We start from the raw sequence: 12447 nt of genomic DNA on the forward strand, positions 1-12447 counted from the left end.
AAATGAATACAATTTCTAAAACAAACCCACGAACCTCACTGCCGAGGAATGAAGGACAAATCTTTCGGCTCCTGATGTCATCACTAAAAAGAACTTTTCCAGAGAAAGAAAAAAAAAACCCATTTCCAGTACAGCAAGATATGAAGACAATATTTAAATGCCATACACCCCGACCTTTCAGGCTTCAAAATTGGGACAACTTTGTTGTTGGGTGCGTCAAGAGACTTTCACCTCCATGGGCCGGTCTGGAGAGGAGGGGTAATGGGGCAGCTACCCCAAAAACCAGGATTGTTCCAAAAAATTGGGATCGTTGTATATATATATATATAACATCATCAATGCTAAGCGCTATATATATGGAAAAGTAAAATGTTGCTTCTTACATTACTAGAGACATCCAAACCCTATCACGTTGAGTACTGTCATAGTATTCGCACCCCTCGACCCACTAAGACTGTTTTAAAAATCTTTCAAAAATGTTAAAAAAGTAAATAAATGGGATACAAGATTTTTATATGAAAACATAAAATAAAAAGGTAAAAATTATCTAATTTACAGTAATATTTCCTAAATCAGGTAGATAAATCCATGGATAATGAATGTTTTTTGGGGGGGGTTCCACCACATCAAAGGACGAATATCCATTCTATTTCATGCTTCATATATAATGTTACTGGAAATGACACAATTACACTATATGAAAGCTTTCCGTTCAGTATATTTATTTGCAATTTCAAATAAGCCCCATTTATAATAAACTCATACCATCCCGTAATTCGTCATTTCCCCCGAATATTGCCTCTAATTGTGAATGGAGAAAGGGATAAATGGACACGCGGAAGATGAGATCCCGGTGATAATACGAGGCTCGCTGGTGCGAAGGACTTTAGAAAAACAGCTCATTTTCTTTCCTAGAATAAACGATAGAAAATAGACATTTTGCATCATTTCGCTCGTTTTAGAAACAGAAATGGTGGATTGGCTGAGAGGTTTATTGGCTAAAGTGTGAAGCTGCAATGGAAAACCATTCGGCGTGAAAGGTCAACTATGGCAGGCTTTTTGCGCCTCCTTTTATTGGCTTTCTATGCATTAAATGTGTCTATGTGGTTTGGACAGGACTGGATAAGTATAGATTAAGCACACTGTCTGCTGGTATTGGCCACTTGGCTGGACTTGCCCCCCAGGGCTAAATGCTTCCAGCCCTTTATTGCCCTACAGCGTGCTGTAAACACGTTACTAGTAGTAGTTGGGTTTCTTGTGGGGTTGTGGGTCTCAGTATGGTTTCTTGACCTGACTTTCAACTAAAACATTAACAACACAATCATAGTAGACAATCAAATGACGTACCAGGTGCCTATTATATTTTATCATGTAATCCGAATCAATCCCCACCTAAACCTGCACAGCCCCACTCGATTCAAACTTCTTCTTTCTGCCTTCCATCCCGCTGAGAGCATCGACGTTCTTCCTCCAGTCTCCGACTTCGCGTATATCCTGGAAGGAGCATCAGACGTTGCGTTACACAGTGTGACAAATACAGCTTTTTATGACAACACCCCAGTGACATCAGGACCATCAGTAGCCTTCTTACCACCGCTGGATCTAATGCCCCCACTGGGGGCCATTTTGCTGCATGGTGCCGTTGGTAAAGGTTGACGGTAAAGTATTTAAATGATAACATCTACTGATATAGGAACTTATATTTATTCACCTTGGTATACCTGGGAACACTTTGAGTTTGACCCGGAGACTCCGGGTGAAGAGCTGCATCCCTGGGTCTCCAGGTGGGCGGAGCGGTGTTTAGCCACGCCTACTCCCTGACCACTTTCCATCCTAATCAAGACTGTCTGCAATTGGCCCTGCCCCTCTGCAAGGCTAGCTCCACCCACCCTTCTCACTAGCCCTGCCCCTCATTAAGCCACTCCCCCAGAAGAGGGCACACTCTTGGCAGCCTGAGGAACTCCTTCTCCACCCACTTCCTGACTACCGATCCCTTCATTTCAACTGTCTATAGTACAGCCAGTAGAATTGTAGCCATTAGTTAACCCTTTACCTTGTCTGCATCGTCTTTTTTGGCTTGTTTGACCTGTTTCAAATTAGCCCTCAAGTCCATAGAAACTTTGTGCTTCGTGCCCAGGAGTGCCCGCATCATGGCATCCGCAGACAGGCGCACCCTACGGAGGGGCGGGCGCTTAAATTTCCCACGAAGGTCAAAAATCTTTTGATTCAAGTCTTCAATCTGTGGAATGAAAAGATGGAGACCTTAACATATCTGGAAACCAAAATCAGGCAATTTTATTCCGATGATCGCAGAATGCCGGTACCTTTGCCCATAGTATACACATCTTCTAGATTCTAAGCCCATTTGGGCAGGACCCTCCATATCATTTCTTCATGTCAGTCCAAGTTGTTATTTGATTCACTAACTTGCTATGTACTATTAACCCATTGTACAGCATTGTACAATGCCACTACATAAATCAATTTGAAAGGATATGCTTTGCTCGGTTTAATCCGTGCTCTAAAAGCTTTAAAGCCTCAGCGATCACAATGATTGTAGATACTTTGATATACATCGCCCCACGCTGCGTCGTAACTGATCCTGCGCTCCGAGGAACTGATAAGACGAGAATCACTTATTGAATAATGTATTGGCGCCATCTAGTGATCAGCTATCATTGACTCCCCAAATAAAACAATTATTTATCTACATATCTACATACAACTAAAGGTTGGACTATGTTATCGGGTGGATAACACATATGCAATGCAAAACACGGTAACATCAGACCTGTCAATGAAAAAAAATCATGCTGTGACCATATATGCTCCTCACTGATACCTCATTGACGTTCTTGCTGACTTTGGCTTCCATATCATATCTTTCTTCGTCCACTACATCAATTTTCGCGTGGAGTTCTCTGCATAGGTCCTAAAAGAACTTTGATAGTTATTTTTTTAAACTGTATAATATGAGGCAAATACAAGTAATGATGTAATAATAATAATGTGACGCATCACTTACAAACATATATTTGGGAAACACCATACATTAAATGTGTTAAAAAGAACCGTAGATGACCCAAGCTGAATTTATTATACTGTATATGTGCAAAAATAACATCTGGATAGTACACAATGGGGTAGACTAGATTAGAGTAACCCCAATCAAGGGAGAGGAAGAAGGTACGATGCATCTGATTTTATGTATAACCACCATGCCGGGTGGGAAAGGGTTGGAGGTACTAGTAATTGCCCCTGCTATGTACCTCCATCCCTCTGCACACATGGCATTACTTTATGCCTCACCTTGCATGACCAAGAATTTGCACCGGGGCTCTAGTGGTTAGTTTTGTGTACACGGAGGACTGCGGGATAATGTTGTTTCGCGGCGCATGGGATTTTGAGGGGCTGCCAGATAGTGTTGTGCAGCCTTTATTAGCACAAACAGCCAAATACCAGAATTAGGGTTTCAGAGTAAATGGGTTACGCAGTCGTGACCATGAGTATGATTTAACTATATCTGCACATTCAAATTGGTGCTATTTCATTGCTATATCACAGCTGGATTTCCCCATTAAATTGAAGGATCAGCCGACAGACGCACGTGAGTGTTCGTTACCTTCAGTTCAGACAGGGACAGTCCAGAGAACTGCAGGGGCTCACAATGCTCGGACAGGTACCGCTCCTTCTCACGCGCTCGCTCTGCCTCCTCGTTCTCCATTTCACTCTTAGCGATTTGTAGCAACAGACCCTAGAGTAAGTGCAAGCGCATGTGTTAAAGTTTGTATACTATACAGGTAACACACTATTACTCAGAACCTTGAAACAAGCCAGGCACTGCGTTCACTGCCCAGGTATTATGTTCAATGCCAGATTATATCCCAACCAAGGAGGAGTCATTCAATTTAATCTATTCACAAACACCTAGATGAATGTTCTCCCATCTATTTCCCTGCAATTGCCAAACCAAATGGTAAAATTCAACAGATGATCTTCATGCATGCTGGGTAGCTGATGTTACAATGTATAAGCGGGCAGCATGCTGGCGCTTCTATTTTCTATTTTTTCCCCCATTGGTTGGAATAAACTGGCCTCTCCATTGGCCGATCGCTGCCGGATGGCAGATGGACAGTCATATGTCGTTCAAGAGTCTATTTGCTCTGAGACGCACCCCATAAACAGCCTGGAGATTATTATTATTACTTTACCTTTAGCTGTAGTTTCCGAGATGCAGAGATCTTGGGTTTTCTCTGGGAAAACAAAAATACAACATACGTAAATTCAGTTTCTATCACTTATGAGACCAAAACCTTTTTTTTACATTCAAATTAATTCATTGTAATATAGCACACAAATATAATAACTTTATTAAACGCAAAGTAAGCCAAATTAATAAACCCCAAATATGCATAAAAATTATGGCCTTTAACCGGGGGGGTCTAACCAGTACATTGTAACGCAATGGCGTTTTACCTTAACCTGTGGTTCGGTGGCATACGAGCGGTAGTTGGCCGAAGACTTTCTTCTAATAAGTGGTGGAACTGGTGGAGGTGGAGCGGGTTTCGGTGGCTCAGGTTCTGCTACCTCCTCCTCTTCTGCCTCTTCTTCAACATATTCTTCTTCTTCCTCTTCTTCTTCATACTAATCCCCAAACGGACAAATATGAAATTTATCCCAGCATCAGCAAAACGCTTTATAAAAAAGCTTGGATTTGGGTTCGGTGTTCGTAAAATGGGTTAATCTATACATTATATAACATGTGATAGTTAATGCATTTTTTGGGGGGTATAATATATATCTAATGTATTATTATATGATGGATTCTACTGCTATTTAGTTTCGTTATTAGTGTATTTCAGGTATAGGATCTTTTTTTCTCTGGCAGACCAAAGAGTTTGCTAAAGCCTTCTTAGTAATATGGAGGAATACTTGAGTCCGTCTGGAAAACAGGCAGATCAATGACTTGCAGGAAAATTGAACATCAAAGACAAGATGGAAAAGTACTTACAGTCACCTCTTCCCTGCAAGAAGAGAATAAAGAACATGGTTAATATTCATGGATGCTGGAGGGCCTCATGACAAAAAACATGGCAGGACACGTGTTACTGCTCTTAACTCTCCTACGACCAAATGATGGATTTCAGAGATGCCCGAGTGTTAGAATGAGGTCCAGCAGAACTTAGAAGATACGGTTAAACTGAAATGTCTTCAGACTTGTCTCAATCTACTAATTTGTTGATTCATTCTTTTAAATGGGGTCATATGTTTGTATCGGTCAGGATAAAAGAGAGCCCATTGTCTGATTGAGACAAAACCAAGGAGGTGGTATGACTCTCACTGGGATGGGAAATCGCCCATTACAAGTGTGACCCGAGTATCAATAATATAATAATGAATTGCAAATAAAAAGAAACACCATGAGAAACTTGGAGTATGATGTCTACATCTCTGCGTTAATTTCATGCCTGGGCCACAATGGCTCCTTGTACATACAAAGGGGTAGATAGGAGGGCCAGAAGTATACAACCAGGCCGTTCCTCATGCTGGGCTGTATAATAGGCTGAGTTGAATGACTATTCATTAAGCGACATGCGTTGGGTGGGTTTGTAGGACCTGCATTCTCTATAAGCATTGATGGGAGAGGGTTGGTTGGGAAGCCTCCATGTCTTCTTTCCTAGGAAGACCTCGGTTATATGCAGATCATAAATTGTCATTAAAAAGGGAATTTCTGCAAGATCGTAATAGATCGACGTATCTAATCTCTTGTCCTCAAAGTTTTGTGTAAAGTATTTAAGAGAAAGAACATGGTAGAAGTTACTTACTCATCAGACATCTTGGCCACTGGTGCTGAGAGAAGAAAAGATAATCCTTATTATTATAATGCTAGTCATCGCCATATTATCACACAGTACTGTACATCGAAAACAGTCCCTCATTTAAATAGTCATTTAATTTTATCCATTATTCATGGCAATGTATCCAGTGTGGCTCTTGTGAGTGCAGGTACAGCTGGGATTTGGTAGCACGCGAGGGAAGCTTTGCCCAGGGCCCCTTATTGCACCCTAATAAAACTAGGTCATTGCCACCAATAGCTTCTGAATAACCATGATGAAAACATCTTTAAAAAGGAATATCAGTCTCGGGTCCACCGCTTAAATACTTGTCAGTGTTCAGAATGTGTTGTTGCAAAGTATGTCAAGATAAGTGTTCTAAACATGGAAGGCTTTAGACAGGACAATCTCAACCCTTGCAGAAGGCAAAGAGGTATTCTCGGTTCTCTCTAAATTTGGCCTGCTTTAGAGGATTACGCATAGAGGAGATAAGATGCATGGAGTAACTGCTTGATGTACAGACGTTTATCAGTGGTTGAAGGACATCAAAGTCCTTCAAATAACACACGTCTGTTCACTTGTCAAGTTGACGTGACTTTGGGTGCCTGTCTCTGTGTTCCAGTCCAAAACCTACTGAATGCCTACTGGAATCATCTGGAGCAAACTCAATTCTATGAAACACTCATATCCACCAAGCCTTCTGAGCTCCTACGTGACACAGGCACCCAAGGTGGGCATGAGGGACAAAGGGACTTGGATGTCCTTCCATTAGAAGAACATTGAGTTGCACTACGGCCCTAACTCCGTTGAGTAATTTCTTTAATAAGTATCTTATTTTCTTACATTCCACAATAGAGGTATAAACTAAACCAGGAATATTTTAACTCCTCAACTTCACAATGATTTATGAAGGGCCACCACCACTGAGCTTCTCCTTGAAGACAGGTGGAGATGTCCCAAATGAACAATACACCATGCAGGGCCAGGTCGGCCCTGGAAGATCATTGCAGTTGGCCCTTGTGAAGTGCATTGTGAAGTCAGGGAGTTGAAACGTTCATCTCTCATGGGTTAGTAAATAAACCCCGGTGTCCGGAAGTCAAGAAAATGTTGGCTCATAGCAGTTGTTTTGATGAAAATAAAAACCTTCAGGTAGGAAATAAGTGCTAGTGGAAGGAAAAAAAACAAACTAAAAAGTGGGCTGAAAATCAAGTGAACTGCACTGACCCACATCAGGAGAGAGGAGCAGGAGAGAAAGGTCAGCGTTTCTGGACCTTTTATCTAAAACAAACCATCTCTTTCTGAAAATTGCTTTTTAAGCCACCTGTGTTCCCGGGCAGGAGAGCTGCTTAGCGCCATACACTACGGGCGTAATCTTACAGTCTGTATACGGTAAAACATTAAACATTATTATTACAAAAACCTGACGGGCCCCATACACATTTACTGATTTTTTTACCTTTATGGGGGGTTACGGGCACTCTGGGCAACCCCCCCCCCCCGAATTAAAAAGAAATTAATTTTATAGACAAATTTGAGAACAACAAGTGAAAAGCATGGATTTATGGCATCATTACAATAAATTACCCAGCCTGGAAAAAAAAAATCAAGTTAACTAAACTGTTCCGCTCAGTTGAGCTATAATATAGCTATTGTTATATGAAACAAGCCAACTAGAATAAAAAAAAAAGACAATACAATCTAATCACAGCCATCACGCCTGTTAAAGTCAATTAAAATACAGAAAACAGAACGGCAATTTCTATAAAAGTAACATTTAGAGTAACTATTTGTCCCTCGCAGCAAATCGACTAATAAATGCGGTTTTATGTTGAGTATTAAATTTTGTGTTGGAGATGGAATATTCTCGTTTATATATTCTATTTAAATGAGATCGCCCTGGGAATACTTTCAGCATACATCCTTTCTGAATTCCAATTTATATGGAACCAGCTGTTTTAAGCCAAGGCAGTAAAAATTAAATAATAATATATATATTTTTTCATATAAAATATATAAATTATAGTTGGAGATGGACAGAAAGACGGTTTTATTATCAGATCATCCAAAAAGATATTACGTTACTTGATAAGGAAGAATTTACTTTAAATTCATTTAAATTAGTGCAATGGATACAAAAAAAATTGCTAAGTTAATTTTTAATATAATACCGGTAATATTTCATAATAAAACCACAATTTCAAATGATGAAAATGAATAATAGGATAAAACGATCATCCAATGTTTCCGATATAAGTGTTTGCATATAGCAAATATTAAGGGGAAAAAAAGTGATTTATGGTAATAAAAAAATAACTTTTTATATATCTACTCCTACTAATTTGAAGTGGATAGGTAGGTAAGTGACAAAATTCAACAAACATAAACGCAAGGTTGTGCATTTTTCAGGTTTTTGAATAATAAGGAACCGGGATTTAATGGAGATATTTAACCCTGTAATGTGCCACTCAAGAGATATTGACCCAAAATAATTTTTTTCTTTTTTATGTCAAGCTACAAGGTCCTTCTTAAATATGTAGAGCAATTTTGAGGGCAGTTTACCAAATAGATATCAACAAGCAAGAAAAAGGCTAACCGATAAAATGAAACTTGGATTTGCAGAAACATTTGATTACACTAAAAAAAGACCGGTATAAGAATGGATAATAATATAATAATATCGTATGCTATTATAATATGCTATTATGATATAATAATATCGTATGCTATTATAATATGCTATTATGATATAATAATATCGTATGCTATTATAATATGCTATTATGATATAATAATATCGTATGCTATTATAAAATGCTATTATGATATAATAATATCGTATGCTATTATAATATGCTATTATGATATAATAATATCGTATGCTATTATAATATAATAATATCGTATGCTGTCCATTGAGACTGGAGATACGAAAGTATCTAAGAAGAGGAAGGGGATTATTTGCTACCTACGGAGACGATACATATTCAAATGCAAGGAAAAGTTATATATATATATATATATATATATATATATATATATATATATATTAAAGATATAGGAAATTTGTTAAAAAAAAGTTACGTGCTCTCAGTACCAAATTCCTCATTATTTTAGCCAGGTTTTTAGAGCATTTTATTGCAGTAACCAGTAGACTTTATTCTAGGACAGAAATGCAGAGAATTAACATAATGTAGGTGATAAATCGAATGGCTCCAGTCTTTGTATCACGCGCGGCGGATAATACAAGGCTCTTTTGAGAATTGATGACAGCACGGATGATAAAAGGATATTGTCAAAACGCATATATGATGGATGCTTCGGTATTTCAGCCTGACTGATGCAATTCCCCGCATTCTTAGTATCACCTAAGTCTGTTTTGGGAGGTATCCACGTCCGTCTCAAAAGAAAAAAGAAAGAAACTGATGATATTAAAAATGTCAGCTTGTGAGCCGGGCCCTCTTTACCCAACGCATCCATTCTTCTTAGTCTTCCAGTTCTAATGTTATCAGACGCTTTGAATATAGGGACTGCAAGAAGCGCTGCATATATTATTGGCGCTATATTAAGGAAACATAGAAATAATGTAATAATAAATATCCTTTTAACTTACTATCTAGCTGCACTACATTAATATAACACTAGGGGGAGACATGGTACATTTGATTTAATGGTCATTTTTTTCACTTTATTACTTTCTTTTAAAGCTTTTACGCATCATTTAACTTCCCGATGAGCGTATAAACTTCCTACACAATAACATTATTTTAAAAGGCTTAGCGGTATTTTAGATTTGTTTATTCTAAACATCTTGTGTTAGAGGAATATTTGACAGCATGCACCTGATTTTCTTTTTCCTCATTGGCTGCTTGGTCTTTTTTTTTTTTTTGTAGTTTTTTTTTTTTTTAGAACTTTTCAGAAACTAGCTCCAAAGAGTCTGCCAAGGATGTCAGGGGCAATTATTTGAGAGAAGCAATCTAAAATATAATGGATAATGGAGGTTTTAAGTGTAAGTACGTCACTATGCCTAAAAGGCAGGTCCAGCCAAACAGCCAGGTACTATAGACCCATCTCACCAAGTGTACAGTACCCAATACTATCGAACACAATATCTACCAGTAGGGACTACATGGGATATCATAGAAGGAGCATATAAAGGATCGGGTCATGGTACAGTACTACCTAAATGCCTTTAACTATTGGTAAATTAGAATGGAACTGAAAGAAATAACGTACTTAATACAGAAAAAATAATGCCGTTGGCGGCCAAGGAAGAAATGCACGGGCTTATTACCAATTATTAATAAAAACAAGAAGTAATCACAAAAATGCCCTTTTATTCACAAACTGCTGACATTTAGCAGCTGAAATCTCAAACACAATAATATTTTGCATTTAAAATATGTATTGAAGTATCTGCTTCCCAACATATCAGCGTAAGAAACAATTATAAATACTAGAATAGATGGAAGAGATGGTGGGGAACAAATAATTTTCAAAAAACCCCCCATATTTTTGTAAAAAATGCCATCATTACATAAGTTGAATACATAGCCCCTTACATGCCAGATTTACAAAGAACAATTATTAACAATTTTAAAGATTTTCCTCCACTTTACCCTTATTTTTATAGGGCAAACAAATAATAAAAAAAACACATTTCCCTGCAAAATGTATCGGTCAAAATTATATAAAAATAATTGTGATTCTGTGTATATATATATATATATATATATATATATATATATATATATATATATATATATATATATTTAAAAGATATTTTTTTTATAACAAGCAACACAATTTTAATAAATGTAAATAAAAAAAAGTCTAGGAATGGAAATATATTTTTTTTATATATTTTCTGACATTTCTACAAATGCAACTTAGATACAACAAAAACATTTAAAATGGAATGACTTTGTCTCTATGAAAAAGTTTGGCCGCGTTAAAGCGGCGCGCGGTGCTTTACCTGGACGACTTCTTGGATGGCAAGCTCTTGGGATGACTGAAACACAATAGAGCGTGGAGAACAAGTAACGGGGTGTTATACGGGGCGAGAATCAGAAGCTACCCATGTAAGGTATAGATCACGGCCTGGGAGGTGACGGCTCTGACGCTCGCTATCTTAGTCCCTTTATCACATTTCAAATTTGCCAGACATTCCTAAGCTTATCTCGGCCGCTTAGTGAGACCGGTTTAAAGGGAATTGTGATACATTTATAAGTAGGACAGCACAATGCAGTATTCTATTAACAGTCATGAATATTATATATATATATATATATATATATATATATATATATATATATATATATTACCTGGAACTGATCCATAACGGACTCTAGATGTAGGGTATTCGGAAACGTGCACCAAGCAGGCTTTTGTTACATGGAGCTGTTGTGCGTCTCCTTCGTTATTGGTGCAAATAAAGGCACATTTCACTTTTTTTTGGTGCAATTACTTTTCATGTTATATCACGTGGCATAAACAGCGCCATGTTGTGATCTCTAAAGGGCTTCCAAGCTGGGAGAACTATCTTCACCAATATTAGCAGAGGATCATAGGAAGGCGCGAAACATCAAATACGTGTACGAAACATCAAATAAATCAAAGGAACTATTTATTACATACATTTTTCTTCACCCAAAGGATAAAACGTATGGGCGTTCCTCCTCTATATGACAATATCATGGTTACCGTACACAGGAGCTACTTTAGTTTTTCTTAAAAATTGGAAAAACCTTAAATTAAGCAATGGATACACCGGTATAAATAAACTCACACAGCATGGATCCCTCTCAACAGCAACAGTGTTTTTAACGCAAAATAGAAAGAAAATAATAATAATAATAAATATTAAATAAGATTAAGATACAAAGTTACTTAACATGTACTGGAATGAAGTCCTGCCAGAGCTCCTATTTTCTTTATGGATATCTAATGGTGTTGGAGAAGTAAATTGATTACATTGTGCCCTCCATTCTTTGGAGGGGAGAAAAAAAAACAAAAACAAAAAAAACCACACAAAACAAATATATTATATATATAACTGCTACAAAAAACACAGAAGATTAAAAAAAAAAAAGCAATGAGTTATGATAAATTGACTCAACATTTCCCTTCCCTTTTTATTATTGGCGTTACATCACAGGCATTCGGAAAATGATAGGAAATTAATGACATCACTAGATAAAGCATCGATGTAATCACCGGGTCACTCCAGCTTCGATGTGTTTATGGAGAAGTTTGCGTGATCACATTGTAAGGGAGCGGCATCGGAGAAGAGAATTACATTCTGGTGACGAGCGGAGGTTTATCACGGTTCAGCGTGTGTTCGCGCAGCACTAACGAGACGTCGGAGGCTCGTAAAACGCGGCTCTCCGAGTTATCGTTCAGAAAAGGTATCCGCCGGGTTACGCTCCGGGTTTTATGGAGCTCTAGAGAACGCCTGCATAATTAGACGTGGATTCAAACATCCACCGACCACATGTCTCAGGCTGCCATCAGATTCCAATCGAATACCCAGATAACAGTTTGTGGCTGAAGGAGAACTCGCCTGGAAAGCGATATTTAAGATCGCAGAACTGGGATTATTGTCGTTACAGAGCAT

General features: G+C 38.0%; 1 protein-coding gene across 1 annotated transcript; it reads right to left on the reverse strand.

Moving 5' to 3' along the window:
• Nucleotides 1-748: 748 nt before the first annotated feature.
• LOC149274402 (troponin I, cardiac muscle-like) lies at nt 749-5836 on the reverse strand. Its single transcript, XM_089505540.1, has 9 exons — nt 5826-5836; nt 5012-5024; nt 4477-4644; nt 4212-4253; nt 3623-3754; nt 2843-2932; nt 2054-2239; nt 1393-1494; nt 749-911 (listed from the first exon to the last, which is right to left on the reverse strand). Exons 1-8 carry the CDS (start codon nt 5834-5836, stop codon nt 1393-1395), a joined length of 744 nt encoding a protein of 247 aa, XP_089361666.1. The 3' UTR covers nt 749-911.
• Between the last annotated feature and the right edge of the window lie 6611 nt (nt 5837-12447).

This window comes from Sceloporus occidentalis, unplaced genomic scaffold, assembly GCF_023333645.1.
Source record: "Sceloporus occidentalis isolate IW3139 unplaced genomic scaffold, rSceOcc1.0.p SCAF_333, whole genome shotgun sequence".
In the NCBI taxonomy this organism is placed as follows: domain Eukaryota; kingdom Metazoa; phylum Chordata; class Lepidosauria; order Squamata; family Phrynosomatidae; genus Sceloporus; species Sceloporus occidentalis.